General features: G+C 35.7%; 1 protein-coding gene across 1 annotated transcript in view; it reads left to right on the top strand.

The window, feature by feature from the left end:
• Positions 1-18,392: 18,392 nt before the first annotated feature.
• Positions 18,393-26,370, top strand: part of LOC140324955 (olfactory receptor 1496-like) — a 28,802-nt gene continuing 20,824 nt past the window's right edge. Inside the window, exons 1-3 of the mRNA XM_072403066.1 lie at positions 18,393-18,625; positions 21,224-21,237; positions 22,128-22,573. Of these exons, the coding sequence (XP_072259167.1) occupies positions 18,393-18,625; positions 21,224-21,237; positions 22,128-22,573 (693 nt within the window). The remainder of the gene's footprint in view (positions 18,626-21,223; positions 21,238-22,127; positions 22,574-26,370) is intronic.

Here is a 26,370-nt window from a genome sequence, read left to right on the forward strand (position 1 = left end):
AGTCTGTCATTTGCAATCCCTATTTAATGTACAGCGCTGCATAATATGTTGGCGCTATATAAATCCTGTTTAATAATATTAATAATAATAATAATAATAATAATACTACAGATAAAGGTGAAACATTGCACAAAGACACAAGGAAACTTGGCCTTTTCAGGCATTTTTTCAACAAAAATAAAATAAAGGCAGTGATGTACTATGGAGGATGTAAAAGCCCCATGGGTGGGTATCGCATTTTGTAACATAAAATACATTTCTCACACATTTGTCTTAACTTCCCACCAATGCCAAACATGGGGGATGGTTTACTAAGTTTACTACAACTTAGCAAGGTAAATGATCACTTTCACAAAGAAAATCAGAAAGAGGAATTCTCAGACTTATCAATTGGCCAGATATTGTACCTCATCAGATGATAATATCTACAGTCTTTTATTTATTTGGAAACATAAAGCAGAAAATCTGATCCAATATCTATGTGATAAGTGATCTCCTAGCAATCGATACATACCTCCATGTGCCCACCTAGATATGATGTCTGGATGTATTTGCTCACTTTGGAAAGCCCTAGCAGATATTGTCAGAGCAGCCACCATAGTACATGTTGTTAGGCTCCATTTATTACCACTCTGATTGGAAACCTTTATATATTTGCTGTATTGTGGTGTCGCTTAACATTGCTAATTAAACTGCAGGTAAACCTTCCAGGAATAATTTTTTTTCGACTGAATTTCTCTAGACACATACCCTTTATTTAATATAAATTTAAAGCTGAAATCAATGCACAGATCATGTATGCATTCTTGTCCAGGATGCCATTGTAGCCTTAGATTCTGTATTTAATGCGGGGAAATTGTGGTCATTGTGAGACGAGAAGACCTGGCTCACAAATGATATTTCAATTCAGATGGTAGGGTTAAGGTAAGGATTTTTTGCAGGACCCATATAGGTCCCAAGCCTATAAAGGGTCGAGTCCTAAAAAATAGAGATGATCCCACACATTTGTCCCCTAAACCTAAAAGAAAATAAATATCAAGTTAAAAAATTTTCTTATTGGTTCCCTTCTCTATTACTGAATGAAAATACTATGTTTAGGGGCTTTGCATTCAACAGAACAAAATTGGCAATTGGAAAAACCTACATTAAAAAAAGGGTTTTCTGACTGAATTTCTTTTGGTGCACACAGCAAGATAGCGGTAGCTGTGAGGGTTCCTAACAAACCAAGTCTTACTGGTCAAAATGATCACATGATCAAGAACCAGGCACCTAGATCCCCAGACAATTGTGACAATATCAGTGTCAATTTTTTTGTGGAAGCCTAGTATAAGAGCTAACTGTGTAAGTGTGCGTTCACTGGTAGATATCAAGTATGCTCCTCAGTATTAGAATACATCAAGTGGAGTATCAATCTATAGCTTGGATGGAGGCCTTGAACATATGGAGGTATAGTCAAAGCTCCAGGCAACTCTAAATGTATGTATATATTAGTGTAAATGTTCAAGCAAGTAAATATTTTGTTAACAATAAATAAATAAATAAAGAATTTTGAGTTACAATTGGGTCGAACTACCCTGTTTAACTTTTTAGCAAGAACCTAAGAATTGTCCCTTTTACCTAATATATTGACCTGACTATGCCTGTATGAACACTTTTCCAGCCCTCTAACAGCTATGTACAAGCACTTAGTTACTTGTTATAGTTCTTTACCATATCATGCAGTCCTGTTTTTTATTAACTATTTATTACATAAATCCTTAGATATATGTTATCACTGATTTTCAATCTCCTACCATAATTAGGCTTCCTGAAATTATTTATTGATTCAATAGCAATCAAATACCTTAATTAACCACCTGGCCGGTAAACCCGACCTTTTGTCACTGTGTTAATATCAATCACTTACCTGGTCCCCGCTGCGATGATCCGTTCTGTCCAGCGTCGATCGAAAAAAAAAAAATACTCACCTTCTCCCCGCAGCTCCTCCGGACACTTCTTGTATCTTCTTTCTTCATCCGGCGAGTGCAGTGACGATCACCGGGGTTTCCTGGTGACGTCGCTGCATGTGTCGGTGCGGGTAGGAGGCGGGCGGGAAATTCAAAATTCTGTATTGAGTTCCTTTGCATTGAACTCAATACAAAAAAGCTGTATTGAGACCAATACAAAGAAATCCTCATATAATATATATATATATATAATTGTATTATATATATATTATATAAGCTACTATACATTACATTATACACTATTTTTTTTAAAACTTTTTTTTAATTTTTTTAAAGATTTTTTTATGTTTTATAAAAAAAAATTTATTATTAAATTAAAATTATATAAAAATATAAAATTTTGGACATATTTCAGTAAGTTATGTGGTAATTTGGTGAATTAAAAGTAATTATAAGTAATTATTAAGTAATTTGGTGAATTATAGCCTACAATCTAAAATAAATTTCCATGCAAAAAATGTAACACTTTTTGCATGGAAGTTTGGAAAGAATTAGAATACCCGGCGTTCGCATACGCGTCCCTCTGCGATTCCTGATGATGTCCGTGCATGCGCCCGTTGATGGGGGTCATAGCGGGAAATTCAAATATTTTGTATTGGATTCAACACAAAGTCCTGTATCCAATACAATACAAAATAATACAAAATATATTTATGTGGTTTTGTCTATAGGTATGTGACGTTGGACGGTTGGACACTAGGGAAGTGTTTTAGAAAAATATATTACTATACAATATACCAAATTATCAGAAACAGCTGCAAATCAACATCTTTATCCAGGCCCTTTAAATCCTCTCCCAGGTAAAATAAAGAAGTTTGCTGCCAAATACCCACCAAACCTGGTCTTGCATATCGCACAATACTACACTATGCAGAAGATGAAGCTGATAAAGAGTTGAGCAGGACTACAGAAATGATCGAATTATCGCATTTTCAGTATTTTTGATTTATTTATGTATTCTTGTTTAAGCTGATTTTTGTGTCTTTTATTTAATTTTAATAAAAGTATTTTTTTTTACATGATTGTGTTTCAAACATTTTTTATATTCATGATATCTACTAGACCCTTGTTCAGACATATTTCTGTAAGTTACAGGTCTACAATTCAAAAAAAAAAAAAATTCATGAAAAACAGTTTACCGCTTTTGGTACAGAAATCTAGACCTCAGTGTAACGCCCAGGTGGTTAACAACATTTCTGTTGTTATATTTTGATGTGCATTATAGATAAAAAGAATTAATTACAAAAAATGTTGATTGTAAAACCTCATACACTACACAGACTACCAACATAAAATCTGCTTCCTCAGGGATACATTTTATACAAATAGTAGGTATGGCAGCACTACAACTTGATACAAAAAATGATAACAGTGAAACCATTACTTCTTTAGTTTTCATTATTCACATAAATAATTTTTTATGCTTAATTTTTTATGTCCTAGACAGATGATGAGAACAATAGACAGACTAGACAGAAGGCACATCTAGGTAAATGACAGGTAAATATGGAAAAATTGTGGTCAAGACACAAGCCAAGTCAACAACAGATGAGCAGGACCAGGAGCCAGGTCTGCAACAAGTGAGCAAGAGCAAATCAAGTCATGGTCAGGGGACAACAGGTGAGCAAAATCAACCCATAGTCAGGAAGCAAACCAAACCAGAAGCAAGTCATGGTCAGAGACCAACAGGTGCAAATGCCCTTCAGCTGTACCATCTCAGTGCAGGGGATGCAGAAAGATCAAACACAGCTAAAGGGAAACCAGAATTCTGTAAGCCACGGAGCAGAAGTCAGACAACTAAATCCTAGATTTCCTCTGCTGCTGGAAGCGCGGCCCCTGGGTGGAATAAACCAGGAGTGCTTTACTGCAATGTAACACCGCCAAGGATTGTCGGACAAAAATCCATCTCCTAACACTAAGTTCCTTAACATCAATAAATCAGCCCTAATGTTTCAGTTTTATTTTATTTCTTCCAAGTTTCCTAAAAGCATCAGAAACTACTCCCAACACAAATGTTGGGTAAAAGATGGTAATCAAAGTGATTGAGGCATGATTCCCAGTTTTGAATCACGCCTATCCGAAGGACACAGGCTAGAAATGCCACCGCCTTTATCTTGTCAGGTTATGACTAACCAACACCAACAGTAGCTACTAAATAAACATATTGGGCTCTCAAAGGCTGGAAAGAATAAACACTTTTATGAGGATAGCTGCGTGATCCAGCAAATGTGGAATGGATTTCTTCAAAGTCATTTGCTAGCAAATGTTTTGAATCCTGGACTAGATCTATTCCAGGTTTGATAGATCACCCAACTTCACTGAAGAATGTATATCCTCTCCAGCCTTGGGGAGCTTTATTTAATCAGGTCCATTGTATTGTAATGGCCAAGTCAATGTCCAGATCTTAATCCAATTCCCCTTAAATTTCTGCGGCAGGACATGCTTACATACATACGCATACAATTGAATGGTCTCAACATAAATTCTTCCACCATGTGAGAGACTGATAAAGTCATCTAAAAAATAATTATTTTAAATTATTGCTGCTAAGAGTGGGTGTACCAGCTATTGTCCAACGGGGTGGAATTATTTCACACATTGCTCCTCCAGTTTGGCTTCATTTTTGTTAAAGAGGAACTAAAGTGAAAAAAAATGTTTTTCATGAAAATGTATTTTAAAGTATATTATAATAGTATAAGTATAATATTTTATTTTTACATTTTTTAAAAAATTAATCTGTCTAATTAGTTTTATATGTCTAAAAGCGGTACATTGTTTTTCAGGAAAATTTATTTTACAGTGTAATAAAATATCATGAGTATAATAAAGTTTAAAACACAAAATCATGTAAAAATATAAAATTAAATAAATTAAAATAAATATATATATATATATATATATATATTTAACATTTTTTTTTTTAATTTTAAAAAAAGAATAGATAATATATTCATTCTATTGTATAGGCTGTAAAATAAATGTTCTTGAAAACAATGTACTGCTTTTACACATTTAAATCCAATGTATTGTGCCCAATACAGTTATTTTGTATTGAATGCAATACAAATGGATTTTGAATTTCCTGCCTTGCCCCACCGGCAACGTACACACGCACCGACTTCATCAGAAACTCCCCAGTGACTCATCGTGTGCAGAAGACTCTGGAAAAGGAAGGAAGAAGACAGGGGTCGCAACGATGGATGACGCAGGATGCGGGTGGATCAGGGACGTTCTGTATTTACTTACCTTTGAATAGGTTTACCTCCCCCAAGTGTGACTCGGGTTTACCGCTTTTTGCAACTTTTTTCTACCCTCACACTCAGAGTTACCACTAGGAATGTTAAAAAAAATTTTCTTTTTTTATAATTTATTTAATTTATTATTTTGACATGATTTTGTGTTTCAAACTTTAATATACTCATACTATTATATTATACTGTAAAATACATTTTCATGAAAAACAATGTACCGCTTTTAGACATATAAAACCGGAAAGAAATGAACGGCTAGGGAGGTTAAATAAATATTGATAAATTGGTTCTCTGTTGTTGGATTAAAAAAAAAAATTGCAACCTGCTAAAGACAAGATTATTTTTTAAAATATATTCTTATATGTAAAACCTTAGAATGGAAAGAGGGTGTCTGTTTTCACGTGGTTGAACTTCTTTACTTCAGCTGCAAACCACATTCCATTTACTGCTTTTTTCTAAGATGTTTTAAATAATTTATTTTCAGTCCTTAGGAATAATACACTTTCTGATGTACAGAAAACTCCATCACCATCAGCCATGCAGGTCTCATAGACCCCAGCCCATGTCCCTTCTCCATCCCATTCTCCTGGCTATTTACAAAACCTATTGCTGCAAGAGAGGCGAAGAACCCTAAAACATTTTATGACCCAGGGTGATAACACGACTGCTTAACAAATACATTGCAAAACATCAGTGTTGTCGATCAAGAACAGGGATTGTGTTGCTGTTGTGAACACCATGGGGAACAAAAAAGAATAAAAAAGCCCCCAAAAAATGGACACCAACATACCACCAACTTCCTTATCTAGTGCAACAGATCCTCCAGGCATTGGATTGGAATTTACATTGGACATTGTTTTGTGTGTCTGTAGTGCTGCTTGGAGATTTTGCATGTTTTACTATTACTAGTATTATTTATAGTAGTGTTAGAATTAGCAGTAATAGTTGCAGAATCTATTGACACATCAATGATTGTATTCTGTATTATTCTGATACATGGTTTTACTGATTTACAATATCATCAGTCATAGACTTTTAGCATTAGGTTAGCTTATAGATATTTATATCAAAAGTCAATTTTACTTTTACTGGTAGAAGAGAATAAATGCCTTGGGAATGATTATAAGAAATAATGAATAGACTGAGTCTCATTATTCACACAAAGCCCCTGGCACTCCGTCCTGGTGAACATCCGGGGACAATTTACATTGTATGAGTAAACAATGAGAGTCCGCCATTCTCATCACTGGGAATAACTAAGTGTTTAACAGTTCAAAGAAATAATTAAAAAAAACTATTCAATGTTAGATCTGAGCTGATGCATTAGAATTCTCTAGATAAAACACAGCAGAATAATGAAACATTTTATCACCATAATGCAATGAATGGCAATAGTTGCCCAATATCAGATAATACATTGCTTGTCAATCTTCTAAATCATATTTGTTGAATGTGAAAAGTAGACATATCCATACAGTGAAAATACCATGTATGTCATTGTTTCTTGATCTATTTTAACAGGGGGAACCCTTGAAATAACTTTCAGGTCTCAGGGAACCTCTGCTATAATTACTATATTTACAGCTCTGGGTACATTAATGTGGTGGTCAGTGGGAAGAACTCCTCTTACATTGCTGGGCAGTGGGAAGAATGTCACCCTTACAAAAAAAAAAAAATCATTCTGTCATGATAGCCTTTCTACTCACAGTCCCTACAGGTAACCTCAAAAAAGGTTTGTAGGACATAATGCATGGGGTGAATCTAAAAGGTTAGGGTTCGGAGGAATTGGCTATTTGGCAGAATTTTAGGAACTTTCTGTTGAAATTTTGCATTAGGGAAGAAATGTACTTCCCTCAGTGGAATCAATTCCGCTTTTCCTAATAAAGCTGTGCATGAAAACTGGTGAAAATGTTAGAAATAATAAGGTATGGGCTAGTACATATTAACAAGTCCACTGGTTTGAAAGTGAAGAAGGTAGTAAAAGTTGTTGAAATGTGAGGATGGTGTATGAAATGCGTAATGTGCCTCAAAGATCTATTCATCCAGCAATGTGTGATATATCAAAGAGCCCCATCCATTCAGCAATGTGTAATGTCCCACGGAGATTCATCCATCGAGATCCATCCATCCAGCAATGTGTGATATATCAAAGAGCTCCATCCATCTAGCAATGTGTAATGTCCTACAGAGATCCATCCATCCAGCAATGCGTGATGTCCCACAGAGATCCATCCAGCAATGTGTAATGTCCCAAAGAAATCCTTCCATCCAGCAATGTGTGATATCTCAAAGAGATCCCTCCATCCAGCAATGTGTAATGTCCCACAGACATCTCTGTAGGACATTACACATTACTGGATGGATGGGGAAGCAATTTACTCCAGTTGTCTAGCTGAGACATAGGGCCTGATTTATTAAAGCTCTCCAAGGCTGGAGAAGATACACTTTTATCAGTGAAGCTGGGTGATCCAGCAAACCTGGAGTGGATTTCTAAAAAAACAAACTTGCATTTATTATCAAATGTTTTCAATCCCAGACAGGATCTATTTCAGGTTTGCTGTATCACCCAGCTTCACTGGGAATTGGAAAGATTTAACCTCCTGAGCAGTTCATTTCTGTCCGTTTTTTTATGTCTAAGAGCGGTACATTGTTTTTCATGAAAATTTAATTTACAGTATAATATATTAGTATGAGTAAAATAAAGTTTGAAACACAAAATCATGTCAAAATATTAAATTAAATAAATAAACAGAAATTTTTCTTTTTATCTTTTTGATTTTTTAATTAGAAAAAATAAATAAATATTATACTCATACTATTATATTATACTGTAAAATAAAATTTCATGAAAAACAATGTACAGCTTTTACACATAAAAAGCTACTATATTGCATTCAATACAGTTATTTTGTGTTGAATGCAAAACAAATAGATTTGAATTTCCCACCCCGCCCCGTACGCACCGATGTCACTGGGAACTCCCGGTGACTCATCAGGTGCAGAGAACGACGCCTAGAGGAAGAAAGAAGACGCGAAGGAGGACGCTGGTGGATCAGGTAATGCTTTATTTACTATTGTTTTCCATAGGTATACATACCCCGAGTGTGACTCGGGGTTACTGCTTCCAGAATCTTTTTTCTACCCCGAGTCACACTCGGGGTTACCACTGGGATGGTTAATAAATCAGGCCCATAATATTTAAGAGACTGTCGATAGTTGGCACCAGAAGTCTACCTAAATCTTAGGTTACAGAGAGCTCACCAGAAATGTGAGGTGAGCAGAACACCCAGGTCAGAAGCTATACTGGACAGTAGACCCTAACTTCCTGTAAATGGATATTAGCTAATGTTGGTGTAGAGGTAAAATTCTTTAGAGCAATAAAATGAGCTATCTTTAAAAATGTGTTCACCACCACAAGGATGACCGTGCAGCCATTAAAAAGGGGCAGATCTGTGTATCCTGGATATATGGTTGCAAGGACTAGGCACAGGTTAAGGTCTCTGGGAGTTGCCAGAAGAATTCTAGTAGGATCATTGATATGTGAGTATATAGGGTCACTGTCATCAGAATCCAATGAACTGGACAAACATTAATTTTAATGTTCTTTAGGCTAAGCAAAAAGTAAGGTCAAAGTCAAACCTAGAGAAAAATAAAGCCCAGCAAGCTTGTTGTGAATTTATTCTGTAAGCAGTTTGGATGTTCACATATGATTCTTGCAAGATGAGTAAATTGTGTGCTCCCTTGAGGTGATGACACCATTCTTCAAGGGCAAGTTTCACTGCCAACACCTCATGGTCCCCTATAAAAAAATTTCCTTGAAATTACCTTGATGATTGCAACCTGCCCACTTTTCGAGTCGAGAGGGCACAGCACCAACTCCAACTGTGAAGGCATCAACTTGTGAGAAGAATGTTTTAGAAGGGTCAGGGTCAAGAAGGGTTAATTGTCCTATATCCCTGGAACAGAGAGTAGCTGCCACGGGTGCTCTATCCAAATCTTGGTAATGATGGCCATGGCTCATGGCGAATGGACTGTGCAAGTGTACAGCAGTCATGGAGCCCTCAGCACATCATTTCTGTATTGGCTGGATTTGATACTTTGTAACTGATGAAACAATATAGTCAGGAGGTAATATAAAAAAGTTACTTCCAGATGGGACTCACTTCTTCCCTACAATGTTTGAAATGTAGAGCTATTGGGGCAGACCTGTACCATATGCTGTGAAATAGCCCTTTGGGTATTTTGGAAAACAGTGGCTTTGTATACCCTCCGATATTTGGTGAACTACCTGCCCATTTCTGGTAATTGGGCTGTTTTTAGAGAGCTAAACCCACAAGGGACAAAATTCACCAAAGGCTGTAGGAGACTTCTCATATTAATAACTCCCCCCCCCCCCCCCCCGATTGGCATTATTTCTAGAAAAAAATGGTTTTTGCTTCAGATTGAAGCCCTTTTGGCAAAGGAATCTAGTGTTAAAGGTTTTTTTTGTGGGAGTTCTTTATTACTGTTTGCCTTAAACAGCTAGAAAAATAATTATTTCTAAATTTTATCAGATAACATGGTAAACCTAATGCCAATGATTTACAATTTACTTTTTCTTTTTGTTCACTTTCATGTACTGTTTTCCTTACAAAAATACATAAAGAAATAAATCTAAATAAAACAACTTAATATAAATAGGAAACTTAATAATTTGTAGGATATGCATAGACAATACCAAATATTTTTATATGAATAAATTTTGATTGTTAATGTCAATGGGAGGAATAGTACCCATTATTGGTGTCAGTGGGCCTAACAAGAACTATCCAGGCACTGTCTGTTCATTCATTTCCACTCTGCATTCAGTGAATCTGTTCCTCAAGCTATGAGAAGATTAAAATTTTACATTTTCCTTAAAATCTTTTTTTTTTAAGTTATATTGTTTTCTCTATTGCTTTTTTAAAATCCTTATTCCGGAACGTGTATATGATTGGGTTTAGAAATGGAGTTATTACAGTGTAAAAAAGACTGAGGACCTTGCTTAGAATGCTGAGTTCTCCTTTTGTTGGAAACAAATACACAGCCGTTAGAGTCCCATAGAAAATGCACACTGCGGTCAGGTGAGAGCTGCAGGTCCTGAAGGCTTTCTGTCTTCCTGTGATGGATTGGATTTTGAGGATGGTCACACTGATATAGAAATACGATAGAACAATTAATATGAAAGGTACTATTACACACAAGAAACCTATTACCAAGGTTTGATTTTGGATAAATAAAGTATCCGAGCAGGAAAGCTCAAGTATGGGTTCAAAGTCACAGAAGAAGTGATCAATGATGTTTGGACCACAGTAATGTAGACTAAACAATGAGATGGTATCAACCAATGTCATTTTTAAACCTAGTAACCAAATGATAATCAAGGATTTAATACAAATTGAAGGATTCATTAGAGAGTTGTAATGAAGGGGCTTGCAGATGGCCAAATATCGATCATAAGACATTAAGGTCAATAAGAAACACTCAGAGAACTCAGCATGTGCAAAGAAGAAGAACTGGCTAATACATCCAGTAAGAGACATGGTACATCCATCATGTAGGATGATATGAAGAAGGTTGGGAAGAATATCTGTAGACAAAATGATATCAAACAATGATAGCTGGGAGATAAAGAAGTACATTGGAGAATGAAGTATGTTACTCAGAACGAATAAAACAATGATAAAAAGATTCCCAGTAATAGTAACACAATATATGAAAAGAAGCACTGAGAAAAATAGAAAAGTGAAGCATTTTAGATCTGGAAAACCTGTTAGTACAATAGAGGTGATATTATTGTGATCATCCACCTAGTAAGAAAATAAATATATACATTTTAAAATTTAGCAAAATGTAACATTCTTGTTTATAATCATGTGGTTAGAGAATTCCTTATATAAATAAAATCGAAAGTTGGAATAAGGTCAGCTTCATTCAGTCTTGAAGAATATCCTAGATGTGCTGAGCAATTGTTGGCTGTTTTGTAGTCCAATCCATCCCAAACTATCAAAATTGGAGTTAAGTTGGGTGATTGTAGAGGCCAGGTCATCCGACACACCACTCGTTGGTAGTAGTGGTGTGTCGGATGACCGACACACCACTACTACCAACGAGCCATTACATAGCCAAGTAGCCATTACATAGCTTGGAGGTGTGCTTGTGGTCATTGTTCTGCTGAAAAACAAACAATGGTCCCACTAAACACAAATTATATGGGATGGGATGTAGCTGCATAATGCTATGGTAGCCATGATAGGTAAGTTTGCTTTAAAGTTTGAATAATTCACCAATATTGTCACAAGCAAAGCACTCCCATACCATCAAACCATGCTTTACAGTGGGAACTAAACATGTTCATACCATCAGGTCACCTTTTCTGCATCTCGCAAAGACATGATGGGTGGAAAATCTCAAATCTGGACTGTTACCTATGTTTCTTGGCCCAAGACATGTTCTTGTTCGTCTTCAAAAGTGGCTTTTGTTTTTGCAGCCATTCCCTATGCCTAATTTTCTTTTGTCTCCTCTGAACAATTGATGCTGTGATGTATCTGCTGTTGGAACTCTGTGATACATAATTGCGAATTCTAATCTCGGGTTCTAATGAGAGCCAATTTCATCATAGCGTTTAAAGGTTTATGAGACTGCACTTGAGGATACATCCAAAGTTTGTGAAACTGAATATTCTGGATTGACTGACCTTCGAGCTGTTGTTTCTTTTTACTTAGATGTGTACATTTATAATTTATTTCACTCTGACTAGATCTGGCAAAAGTCATTTGTCAAGTCATTTCCACTTTCTCCTATACCAATATGTATTTTAATTGTGTATTCAGCTGGAATTCCTTTTTAATGTCTCCTTTTATTCATAACTCATTGTTCTTATAACTAATGAACTTTTGACCAGCATGCAAGCTTTAATGCAAGAAACATTAGCTAAACGAGGAGAAATTTGTTTAAAGAAACTTTAAATTTTCAGAGATAGGATGTAGGGGAAAAAAAGAAAATGCAATATATTTAAATTTCATATTTGATTATTTAGTGTGATCTATCAGAAGGAGTTTGGAGTAGAGTACATAGCAGTACTGTCTAACCCATTGAAAAGTAGACCTTTGGTCCAATTGTCTGACTTTTTTGGGAGTGCATGTGGAAGTTTCTTAATCTGAAGAGTCCTACTGTGTGCTAAGGACATAGCGAGTGAACCTGCCACCTGTTTTACAACCTCAGATAATTTTATTCTTATCATTGCCTCTTAACAAATCACATGCAACATTTATTGAATTTTTATGATACATTTGTTTCCCATTATTATCCCTTGACTTCTTTAATCCGAATAGGAATTGTGTAGACTGTGCATGCTTAAATATTCCACCAAATCATTGTATGCGAACAACCAGTGCCACATCCCACAAGATGATAGGGAATAAAACGCCAGTAACAAAGATGGCGGTGCAAAGGGGAATGGATGGTTATTGGATTACATGGAAGGATAAGAGTATATTATGTATGTAACATTAACATATGCATGTAACACTTGTAACATTATTTATTTTGTAGTAGTAATTGTAAGTGAAATACTTTTCAATGGAAGATATGAAAGTTATTGTGAGAACAAACTGACCAGAGTAGAGAAAAAAAAGGTTTAAATTGATTAATTAAAAGAGTGGTAACTTGAACATGACATCTGAATATCGGCTTACACTGCCCTGTGAACATTCCTTCACTCGAACTTTCAATTTAAATCATATAAATATTTTTAAAATAAAAAAAAAGGTGTTGCAAACCTTTTTTTTTAATCCGTCACAACCTGAAGCATGCGGATCATCAAAAGCCCATCACACTACCTGTGAGCCAGACCTATCTATGATTTACTAACTGCATAGCTATAGGTCTGACTTAATCTGTATGGACACATAGAAATCAAATCTATGTGCCATGCTAATAGCTACTTGCATTCATCTTCAAAAAATTGCTACTTACATGGTGTAAGGCAGACATGGTGTCTGATTGCATTGGTTTACAATACAGCCAGGCGCAGTCAGATCAGCCATTATGTATACTGCTATACTAGGTGAATCTGAAAGCCTTTTATACATTAGCTTCTCTTTTGGGTATTACTAATTGAACTGCCAATAGATATTTCAGGTTTTTTTTTTACATTAAATATTTCCTGGCACACACCCTTTATTCAACTAAAAATTAAAGCTGTCCTCCAGTCTTCTTTTCATTAAATGTGCCCTCCAGTCTTTCATTATACATACTGTCCACCGTACCCCTTATTAAATGAATCCTCCTGCCTCCCCTAAATCTACCCTCTAGCATTTCCATTAATAAACTGCAGCCTACCCTCCAGCCTTTCTTTTAGTTCTGAGCTTCTTACAATGTGCATTTTCAGCCAAAGCAAGTCAGACAGAACCGATTTCATTTTCTTGCTGGAGGACTTCCAGCTCATCCACTCATTGATCCCCTTATTTATTTCATTCTTTTTCAGTTCTTATAGTAAGGCTCAGCTTCACAAATGATTGTTATCTAGCATAGTACATATGAGTCGGGTTAATTAGATTTTTTCAGGAAGCTATGTACAGCACTCCGATGGACCATTATATGGAGAAGTACAAAAACATAGTAAATATCTCACTAGGTTAAAAACAAAGTAGTGACAATGGAAATGTTTTATTATATTGAATCAATAGTATGTTGATCCAGAGAAAAGAAGGTGCCGAGTAAGGCAATGTATAAACAGAAAAAACCTTACAACAATAGAATTTCCATGTCTAATTTTATAGTTTTTATCTCTTCATGCAATTGTATCTAAACTTCATTGTATTAATTGTATCTATCTATTGTAAATGCCATTAAAAACAGTTCCTAGTTTATACTCAGGTTACACCAGTAAATGACACCATGTCTTCATGTTATGTGTGTAACAAACTCTTTTTTTTTCATCAAATACACAAAATCTGAGGAATTACCTCTGCAACTGCGACTTTTAAGGTCAATGAATATTGATTGCAATATTATAAATTCAAACAAAAATTTTATTTAACATCATTAATCAACATCATCATAGTAAATAAAATTTTGGTTTGAATTTAATTAATTAAATTAATATTGTAATGAATATTCATTGACCTTAAAAGTCCCAGTTGCAGAGGCAATTTTGTTTTGTGTATTTGTTCAAAGATTCAGGGATGTGGCCTTGTGTTGTTAAACTCTTTTTGAGAGTTTATACTTGAGTCAAAATATTTTTTTGTAAGTTTAATTAAAAATACAGGTAGTCCCCGAGTTAGGAAATCCAACATATGGACGACTCCTAGATACAGGCTTCCCTGATCATGTCCAGGACGGAGGCTGGATGTGGGGAGGGATGGGGGGCAGTTAGCATGACTTGCAGAAGAAATCTTTTGCTAAACACAGCTGAGGTTGTCGGTGATCTTAAGGACTTAAGGACTGAGCGCTTCTTCATCCTCTTGTAACTCTTTAATGACTAAGACAAGCTTTGTAGTTGTTTCTTTTTGCATATCAAAGCACATCTTGCTCCAGAAGTTAATGAATGTCTAGGCTCCATAAAGATGTTTTTTTCTTTGTTTGTTATTAACTCACAGTGAGAATTTTATACAGCAAATGACACCACACTGCCCAATAATATGTTAAGACAAACATCTGTCCTAATTACTTTTAAAATAAAATATATTATATTGTATAAAATATATTATTATATAATAATAAAATAATGTACTTGTTCCAACATAAATACAAATTCAACTTAAGAACAAACCTACAGTCCCTGTCTTGTATGTAACCCGGGGACTACCTGTTTTATTTAGTTGGATTGGTTCATATTTAGGTATATACAATATTTATCTTATTGAGACATGAATTGGAGACATTCATTGAGATATGTCCTAGGTTTGGAAACTGGTATGATAGTATGTTATCAGTAGTGAGTTTTGAGATCAATCTCTTCAACACCCACTCTGTAGTTGTATCCAGGCAATGCAGATATTCTTACAATAGTCCTGTTTGATGTTGGGGGATCTCTTTATTCAGAAGAACAAAGCTCTTCTCATTGGGGGCCTGATTTATTAAAGCTCTCCAAAGCTGGAGAAGATATACTTTCACCTGTAAAGCTGGGGGATCCGGCAAACCTGGAATGGATCTGGTCCAGGATTCCAAACATTTGCTAGCAAATAGAAAATGATTTTAAGAAATCCATACAGGCTTGCTGGATCACCCAGCTTCACTGATGAAAATGTATCCTCTCCAGTCTTGGAGAGCTTTAATAAATCAGCCCAAATGTCTTTGTATGATTTAGTATTACTTTATATACTCAAGCGTAAACCTTTTTCTTTCAAAATGTCGTTAGATAAATTCTGATTTTACTCAGGTCATACTAGTATATAGGACTGTGTCCTCTTTGTAAAGTGTGTAATAAACTCTTGCTATATGTCCATCTACTGGTGGCCAACAATAATGTACAAAAGATCATTTAAAAGCAAGTTACCCATAAAACTAAAAGATAAGCATTATTTACATGTGCTGATTTTATTTTAATCATTTCTATCTCTCTCTTTTTATATATGTTCTAAAAATACCAAACCATGGACATATTTATTCACTTACATTTTAATGGTACTTCCATTGATTACTTTTAGCAGTGATGACATTGTAGTTTATACTCTTATAGGTTTATACTAATGTTACATACCTTACAAGTCAAATCATTTCCCTATTTTTTCAGGTAAAAACAAGTGCATTGCTTTATATTAACGTTTATATTCATGTTTATGTAGTACTTTAAATGTCTAATTGTTAATGCTTTCATGCACTAGATTTGCATTAACATCCTATACCAGGATGTATGTTATACATCAAAGATGCACAGCTGTCTAGTAGCCTGAGTATAAACTGAGATTCTTTTTCTAATGGCATTTTCAAGGCAAAAATCTTGATTTATACTTGAGTATATATGTTAGTCCCCTATTGTTAATGTCAATGGGATGAACAGTTTTCATTGCTGATATCTGGTGGAGAAATAGCAGCCCTGCCTGACTATTCACTGCATCTTTTTTTAATTCATGTTATTTTCTCTATAGCATTTTTGAAATCCTTGTTCCGGAACGTGTATATGATTGGATTAAGAAATGGAGTTATTACAGTGTAAAAAAGACTTAGGACCTTGCTTAGAATGTTAAGTTCTCCTTTTGTTGGAAACAAATACACAGCCGTTAGAGTCCCATAGAAAATGCACACTGCGGTCAGGTGAGAGCTGCAGGTCCCGAAGGCTTTCTGTCTTCCTGTCATGGATTGGATTTTGAGGATGGTTATGCCAATATAGAGATATGATGTAACAATTAGTAAAAAGGGCACTATGACAGACAGGAAACTTATTACCAAGGTTTGAGTTTGGATATATGAAGTATCTGAGCAGGAAAGGTCAAGTATTGGTTCAAAGTCACAGAAGAAGTGATCAATGATGTTTGGTCCACAGTAATGTAGACTACACAAAGAAATAGTATCGATCATTGTCATTTTAAAACTGAGTAACCAAATGATAATCAAAGATTTAATACAAACTGATTGATTTATTATGGAGTTGTAATGCAGGGGCTTGCAGATGGCCAAATATCGATCATAAGACATTAAGGTCAGCAGGAAACACTCAGAGAACTCAGCATGTGCAAAGAAGGAGAACTGAATGATACATTCAACAAAAGACATGGTACATCCATCTTGTGGGATGATATGAAGAAGATTGGGAAGAATATCTGTAGACAAAATGATATCAAACAATGAAAGCTGGGAGATGAAGAAGTACATGGAAGAGTGAAGTATGTTACATAGAAAAAATAAAGCCATGATAAAGAGATTTCCTGTAATAGTAACACAATATATGAAAAGAAGCACAGAGAAAAATAGGATTTTGATCATTTTAGATCTGGAAAACCTGTTAGAACAATAGCGGTGATATTATTGTGATCACCCACCTGGTAAGAGAATAAATATATACATTATAGAGATGATATTATTGTGACAGACCACCTGGTAACAAAATACAAAAAATACATAAATATTCACGTCTACCATTTTCATCTTGTCATAATTATTGTATTATGTCCAAACAATTGATACTTACATGGTGTAAGACATACATGGTGTCTGAATGTTTTAGTTTAAAATACAGCCAAGCACAGTCAGATCAGCTGTTAAATACACAGTTATACTGAGCTGATCTGAAAAGTCTTTTATACATTATCTGTCCTTGTGTGCACTGCTAATTGAAATGCCAAGAGATTCTTCAGGATTGTGTTTTTTTACATTTAATTTCTCTTGGCACACACCATTTATGTAGCTGGGATTTAAAGCTGGCCTTCAGCCTTCCCTTCATTAAATCTACCCCCCAGTCTCCCCTTTAATAAATCTGCCTTCCAGTCTCCCCTTTAATAAATCAGTCTCCAACCTTCCCTTCATGTAATCTGCCCTTCAGTCTCCCCTTTAATAGGTCAGCCCTCAAGCTTCCCCTTCTTTAAATTAGGAGTTTCTGTGGTACAGAAAATGCTGAAGTCCTGATCACTTATCTGTGTACTGCCAGCTGTTGCCAGCATCTAAGAGTAAATCCAAAGAGAATCTATTTGTAATGGCCTGGCCACACAAACCACAGCCAACTTTCAGAAACCTTTTATCAAGTTTTATTGCGTAGTCATAAAACAAGGCAAAGGTCATTCACAGAGGGTCAGTCCGATAAGCGTGGTACAGATAGACGAGGCAAAGGCAGGTCAGGAATGATCCAAGGTCAGGGCAGGCAGCAGGCAAGGGTAGTCAGAAACAATCCAAAGTCAGGGCAGGCAGAGTTTTGGCAGAATCAGATATTAGACTGGGTCACTATTGGTAATGACAACAGAAGTCAATACGATAACCAACACACAGAGAACGCACCCAAGCACACTGTAAACACAGAGGCTTATAGTAGGCAATAGTGTTCAGGACAGGTTCTCCTTAAATGGCCCAATGCCCTTGCTCCACATGGTGCCATTTGATTGGAGGATAACTGAATCCCCTGTGGCCGATTGGCCGCAGGGAATTCAAACTAACTATGTCCCGCCCAAGAAGTAAAAGAGGCATGAGTGGTAGCGTGTGCCCCTCTTCCCACAGCACCCCTGGGATGTGCTATACCTTGCACGCCCGCAGGAGTGCTGGGAATTTGAACATCACTGTCCACGTCCAAAGGGATGCTGGGGATGCCGCCTGGCCAAACAGTAGTCCCTCCACCAGAAAGGGAGGCGCTGTGAGCAGGACAGCCATATCTCCCTCGCTGACTGCGATCCCCAAGGATGCCATGGGCTTGCTGGACAGGTAAGTACCTTTAAACTAATATTAATTATGAGTGAAATTTTCCTCAAACTTTCAATAGATCTGCGAAATTTCGGCAAACCGATTTTGCGGACCCATCAGAAGTTCCAGGAAATCATTGTCTGCGATGCCCGGGCACTAGAGGTTAATTAACCTCTAGTGTCCTGGGATCGTAGTTTATTATCAGGGCTGCATTCGTTCACGCATTCCTGGGAATCCTCCTGTTTGCAATCCCCAGGCACTAGAGATTAATTAGCCTCTAGTGCCCCGGGATCACAGTGGATTCTTAGGGCTGCATTTGTTTGAAAGCTTTCTTCAGCCAATCAGAGAGCACTACAGGTTTTGAATGGGGAGACTTGTCCCCATCTAACCTCTAGTGCCGGGGATTGCACACTGAGCTGATGAATGAATGCAGCCGTGGCATTCATGGATCAGCTCAGTATGCCTTTTTTTAATGAAAATTTGATCTTGATCGTCGTTTGTACACCGGGCGTTCTCGCTTACAATTTTGGGGACAGAGATTTTGGGTACAAATTTGCCACAGGAACGAATTTTAAAAACTCACTCCCCTATCTATATCCATTATTGTTTGATAACCTCATGGCAGATTTTGTACCTCTGAGTCTAATCTTCTTTTAGGCCTGTAGTCTATCAGCATGTGAGGGCCATAATTACCATAACATCTTCTCAGAAACCTTAGCCAAAGGTGTGTACTATTTTGTTTCTGCTAATATATTTCTATTTGTGATTGCATTCATTTAGGTTCAATTTCTCTAATAAAATTACCTTTTTTTTATAAAGTTATAATGTTGTATATCTTGGGAAAATAGTTTTGACTGTTGCATGCTGCCTATGTATTGATGAATAGGGGGATTACAAAGTAAAACAAATGTAAAGCCAACCCTAATAACAGCAGATAATATTATCATCTATTTTTTAAGCCAATAAACAATTCACAGACATAAAAACATAGAAAGAAAATAAATATTCCATGCTAATCATTTGTTCAATGTTATTGTAATTTACACTAAATTTTGTCTAATTTTGAGAACCCATTATTTTATTTATAATTAAATTTCACTCTAATTGTAACTATAAAAAATATTTATGTTATTGTTATATTTTAATAAAGGCAAAGGGTTTTTTTTGTATTATAATGAATTGTAACCTTACATATACACCTGATTTACTGAAAAAAAAACCTTATTATATTTACAATTAATTAAATTCCTTTTATAAATCCCTGCAGACTGGCACCCAAGATATCGTCATGTATTTTTTTCGATGGTTGTCTATACAGTGTATATATATATGACCAAACCCGTTACCAATATACCAGATGAAGATATCATGGAAGCAACAACGCTATATTTTTTCCCAACCAAGAACATTAGAAATTGCAGTTTTTGTGTAACTAGTATAATATATGATGTTTTATTAGACTTGAAAAGTTTCTGTAAGTTGGAATTTTATTTTAAACATTTGAAAATGACAATTGAAGATAAACTTTCTTCTTGAATTGTTAATATTCTTATGTATTCTTTATTTATTATTTCTGTATGTATAAGTCGATCACTATTTTAAACCATTTATTGATCAAAGATAATTGGAATCTAAATGCAGTGTCAGCATGTGGTAACTATTATATATATATTTCTCTATAATGCTAATCTTTTTTCTTAAATTCTTAAGTGAATTTAAAAGCCCTGTAAACTTGTTGTTTTTTGTTTTTTTAGCATTGTCTTTAAATAGAATAAAAAATGTGAAACTTCCCTTTGAGCTATTGAAGAACATCGTATGCCAACCACTAGGAACATTTACACTGATCATGTGTCTAATGGAAAACAGAGTTTTTTTTGTGGGCAGTACAGTTAGGTTTATTAGTTGATTGACTCATACATTCAAAAATTCGAGCAAAGATGCCAAGCTATACAGAGTTTACCTGTCACATCAATATCATAGTGATACAAGTACAATAAAGTACATCTTTTTTAATAGGCTTTGTGAATTATTTCTGGCCAAGTGACAAGCTTATATAACTTAGCAGCCCCATTGCATCAGTCCCCATAATGGAAATCATCCCATTGCATCTGTACAAGTTTCCATTTGTGGCAATAATTGCAATGACAAAATTAAAAGTCTTCCTTGTAAAATGTGACTGTCCATAAGAAATTTTTCTGCAATTACTTTAATGACAATTTATTCACTTTTTAAAAATCAAAGTTTTGAAACATTCTAAATATCAAAAAGAAGTGCGGTATCAAGTTACAAAGTTTAATGTATACACATATAGTTCACTTATATCATATAAGACTTGTTTGAACTATTTAATGACTGGATAATCACTGACCTACTCCAAGACCCGTAAGGTGCCACTTGGTAAAAATTACAATCTTTTTTTCTGGCTCTCCATGAGTTCTTGAATCACTTATATTGAGATTAAAAATAGAACAGGCCCTCATATTATTTTAGTGATTACACCTTTCATGTGTCCATTGTGAGAAAGGACCTGCTGTATGTATCAAACCAGAAAGCTATATCTAGAGCTGCCAACATATTAAAAAATGTTGTGAATGCATATTTTAAACCTTTTTATTTTAGATGGAATGGGGAAGGTAGGATCCCTTGTCAAGTTCTTATTTCTAGCCCACTCGGGTAGACCATTTGGATGAGAAACTCAAAAGTGGGGACACATTCCAGTAATACAAGTTATAACTTTCCAGTAACAACTCTCCATAAATGAGAATTCCACGACTTTGTTGAGATTCTTTCCTGCTTTATGTAATGTTTCCTGGACAGATAGGGGGTAAAGCAAATTTACCCATTCAGACACAGATGGCAAATAAGAAACAAATAGGAGGTTTAACTCTACCCCAAAAACTAAACCTAAAACTAAAAGAAAACAAAAAGTGTTGGCAATACCTTCAATGAAAGGTTCATGAAAAAGTGTAACTGTATGTAACTTATATATTAAAAAATATTTGTAAATGACAATAAAAAAAATTGCATTTAATTCAACCACAGCTATAACAATAACACATTTATTTCTTTCAGAATATGTACAACCATATAAATGTTACAGTAGTTGTCCTTTTGGGGTTCCCAGGTCTTAGTCACTTTAAAACAGAGGTATTTTGTCTTCTTTTGATGGTCTATTCAGCCACCATCTGCGTTAATGTCCTCATTATTGTGTTGGTTTCATCAAGCAAGAACCTTCACACCCCAATGTATTTCTTTCTTACCCAACTCACAATTTCAGATGTTATGGTGAGTACGTGTATTATGCCAAATGCTCTCTCTGTCATATTCCATCACGGTGGCACGATTTCATTTATATTCTGCCTGGTTCAGTTTCATCTTTTTTCTGCTTTGGAAAGTTTGGAGTGTTACCTTCTAACAATCATGGCTTATGATCGGTATCTGGCTATCAGTAACCCCTTACGTTATCATGCTATAATGACTCCTAGGTTATGCTTGGTGTTAATCATCTTGTGTTGGTTCTTAGGCTTCATTCCACCTACACTGTTGACAGAGAAGTTATGGCAAGCCAGTTTCTGTGGTTTCAACCTAATTGATCATTTCTTCTGTGACCTTGATCCTATAGTTCAACTTATTTGTTCAGATACATCAGAAATCCAAATGGAAGCCATGTTCTTCGGTGTACCGGTCATTATTTGTCCATTTGTGGTCATCATGATATCTTATGTATACATCATAGTCATCATTGTGAGAATTCCTTCTGTTAGTGGGAGACAGAAAGCTGTATCTACGTGCAGTTCTCACCTCTCTGTTGTGGTCATTTTTTATGGGACTCTTCTAGCTATGTATGAGTTTCCAAGCTCCGAATCAAGCACCACCAGAAAAATCCTCTCTATGCTCTACACCGTGCTGGTCCCTTTACTTAATGCTCTGATATACAGTCTCAGAAATAAAGACATCAAGATAGCTTATGTAAAATTAGGAAACAGTTTCTTTAAAGGTAAAATGGGGATATTTATTTGAGTTAGAATAAAATAAAGCAAGTTAAAGAAGTTTCATAACAAGAAAGGAACTTGTACTATCTGAAACAAAAGAACAAAGCATTGAAACTTGAGGAATAATATACAGATAAAAAAATAATGTAAAATGATGAAACATACATAAGAAGGACAATAAAACATTGTTTTGCCATTAAATTGGAAGTAAACCCCTCCAAAAAAACACACACTTACCTTGAATCCTGCAGATCAGTCGATCCTTCGGGAGGTTTCTTTCATCAGGTCCCGCATTCACCCGGTATCGGTCTTCGGCCTGGCGCAGAGGGAGCACCAGGCCCTGACATCTTCTTCTCTCTTTTGCTGGGTTCTTCTTCCTGCATCACCTGATCTCACACTGCACAGGCGCAAGATCAGGTAAAGATTTGGAAAAAAATTGATTTTTTTTCCAGTTGGTGAAAAGGCTTCTTCTGTGCATGCCTGAGATGAGGGGATGTGCAGATGGAGCAGCCAAGGCTGTGTGTTCCCATTAAGTCTTGATCACCGTGGCCCAAAAAGGGTGTTGCACAAAAAAACACAATTTTACTTTAAATAAAGGGGTTGTCTACATGCAACAAAAACATTCAGGGTTTGTTTCTATTTTAGAGAATTTGTTTTTTGACCCATCAATGAAGACCACTTTAAAGACTCATGCAGCTTTTAGATATATGTACTGCTTTCCTGGTGGCATGTTTAAGTCATTATTACTAGGTATCAGCATAGCAGATCTATGGTAAACCTTGGTACAAACCTTATGTTAATAAATATATTCTTGTTTTATATTCACTCTGACAAAAAGCCTGTCTCTTTTCTGTCCTCTTCATTTTGATTTTCATTATCACTGTTATCTTGTAATCACAATCTAAAGTTCCTACCATAGTCCAATGCCTTTATTACTGTCCAAGGTCAAGGGGAGTCAATTGGAGTGAAAGGCAATAAACCTAACTGCATTTGGAGTGTGGGTGGAAACCAAAGTACGCAGGGGAATAAAACATGGGGAGAAGATGCAAACTTCATGCAGATAGAGTCCAGGCTGAGATTGAAACCTGGGTCCTAGCACTTTAAAATCACAGTGCTAACATCCGAGCCATTGTGCTGCCCTACTAGCAGTTCTGGAAATGTTCAAGTTTTGTTGTTCAAAGATTTAATTGCATCTGCAGTGGAGCTTGGACAGCACATTTGGAAACACTTGTCTGCTTTATTTAGAAGAGACTTTTTGGATGCCAGATGGTCACCCTGTGTCTTGGTGCACACATTTGCTATTGTATGAGATTTAAAGTTTAAACTTCCTATCTACTATGAGCTCGTGTTTTTAGCAGGGCTGCACCCTACCCTTTTTATTCCATCTATAACCTCCACACTAATGTTTTTGTTCTAGATGACTTTCAGGCAATGTAAAATGATAATATTTCTATAATTTGTCTTAGTCTTGTAATTGTGAATGTAAGGAAGTGTTCTAGAGCAGAGCAGAAAAAAAAGTTGCATGAGAAAGTTGCAATCGGAGTGGTATCTGGAAATTAGTGATTCAATGTTTGGTTAGACTTTGAATTGGATTCTATGAATGATAGGCAGCCAGTGGGAAGCATGATGGAGAAGGGTGATCAGGAGTGAAGCACAAACAGTGGTGGATCATTCAAGCAGAATTGTTCATTATAGATTGGAGAGATGCTAGTCTGTTAGGTCACAATGAAGAAAGAAATCAAGGTGGGAAAGGCAAGCATTCCAGTAATGGCATATATGAGGAAGAAACAGTTTGCAAGATTTGTTCCTATAAACAAAAGAAAGTGTTTAGAAAACTTGTAAATAAAAACAAAGGCAAATATAACCCATAAGCAAATTGCTTGAGAAAGTTGGGGGATATGGTGATCTTATCAACAACATTAATTGTAACCTCAGGTAGAGAAATGAACTGAGATGATGGGATAATGTTTAGATCGGTTTACTATAGCTCCAGAGTAAGACTTTTGGAGAGGTAGAGGAAAATGCAAAAAGGAAAATAAAAAAGCAGGACCTTTATTGCTCATTATAAGTGTTTGGGGGAGCTAAGTATGGTTTATAGAAGCATTTTCCAACTAGAGTTCCATGGAACCCTAGGATTCCTCCAGAAGTTGTTAAGAATTCTTTGAAAAATGTAGAATTCTTGCCTCCCAGGACAGATTAAGTGAGACCAAAGATCTTTCACGCTATTTATGAAGTTGATATTCTTCCCACTGGCAAGCAATGTAACAGGAATTCTTTCCATTGACAACCTCGCTAATATACTGTGAGCTGTGATGTAGTGAATATAGAAGGGGTTCCCTGAAGACCTGTAAGTTATTTGGGTTCCCACATGTTAAAAAGCTTGTAAAAGGCTGTTCTACAGTGTTTAGGGTATTGGCCACCTTGGTAAAGGCTATTTTTTTTTTGTGGAGCGATTGGGGTCGAAGCCAGACTGAAGCGAGGTAATAATAATAAGAGAGGTAATTAGCTTATTCTACCTGGACCAGTCACTCCAGTACTTTGAATCTTTTGCCATTGTGTGAAACTAACATAATAATTTGAACCATAGAAGAATGAGATAAACATCAATATGGAAATTCTAGTTATCATGCGGTGCCCCCACACTTAAAGTGGGCCTCAAAAATAGAATAATTGCCACTCTTTAGGAAAATTTTGGCATGAACAATCATTCCTTTGATAGGGTCCTAAATTCCTCCTAACAGTTTGAAAAGCTCATGCGTAATGAGATTTAAAGCCCAATACCGGACACAATACTTTTAGATGGTTTTCCAGTAATCTATAGTCCTAAAACACTTCCTGTCCTAGGCTGACAATGATGCATAGACCCTAGCACTGGTATCTTGTCTCCGTCCCATTCCCCTCCTATCCATCTACAAAGCCAAGAGAGAAGAAGAGAATATGTTCTGTAGTCCTAAAACACTTCCCGTTCCAGGCTGACAATGTTCTTCCTCCACAGAAACAATGCAATGAACGAGCATTGACATTCAAGAACACAAGAGTCAAGAAAAGGGAAAAAACCCTAAAAATGGACAGCAAGCCACCTCTGTCTTTCTTATCTGGTCCATCAAATCCTTCAGTCTTTGTGCTTTACATTGAACAATGTTTTATGTGTAAGAAGTGGTACTTGGAGATGTATTTTGAATTATTTAACTTTATTAGTAGTATTTTCCTATTAGTAGTGATGTATTAGTAGTATAGAGCTATATTAACATATAATTTAATGCATGCTATGACAGTTTGCTTTATTTATACTCAAACATAATATTTTCTTGGTACTTTAACATTAGGGTTAAATTCTTTTCTATTAGAAATTTTCTTTTGATGATACAAAGACAGAATTAATGCCCCGGGAGAGATTGTAAGTGATAATGAATACAGTCTCATTATTCACACAAAGTCCCTGGCACCCCATTCAGGTGAACATCCTGGGACAAATAAAAGTGTATGACTAATAAGTAGAAAGTGGTTCACCGGTCTCATCGGTGGGAATACCTAAAGCAAAAGTTCATAGAAAAGAAACAAAAATAACTCAAAAGATTAGTTAGAATCCTCTAGATGAAACAGAACAGAATAATGAAACATTTTTTCATCATAATGAGTGACAGCACTTGCACAATATCATCTAATATGGTTTTCATTCTTCTAATTTAAATTTGTTGAATATGAAAAAGTAGACATACTTATATTATGTAAGATATTAAAGAGTTATTGACAAGGCCAGGCCTTTTAGATCAA

The sequence above is a fragment of the Pyxicephalus adspersus genome, chromosome 2 (assembly GCF_032062135.1).
Source record: "Pyxicephalus adspersus chromosome 2, UCB_Pads_2.0, whole genome shotgun sequence".
Lineage (NCBI taxonomy): Eukaryota > Metazoa > Chordata > Amphibia > Anura > Pyxicephalidae > Pyxicephalus > Pyxicephalus adspersus.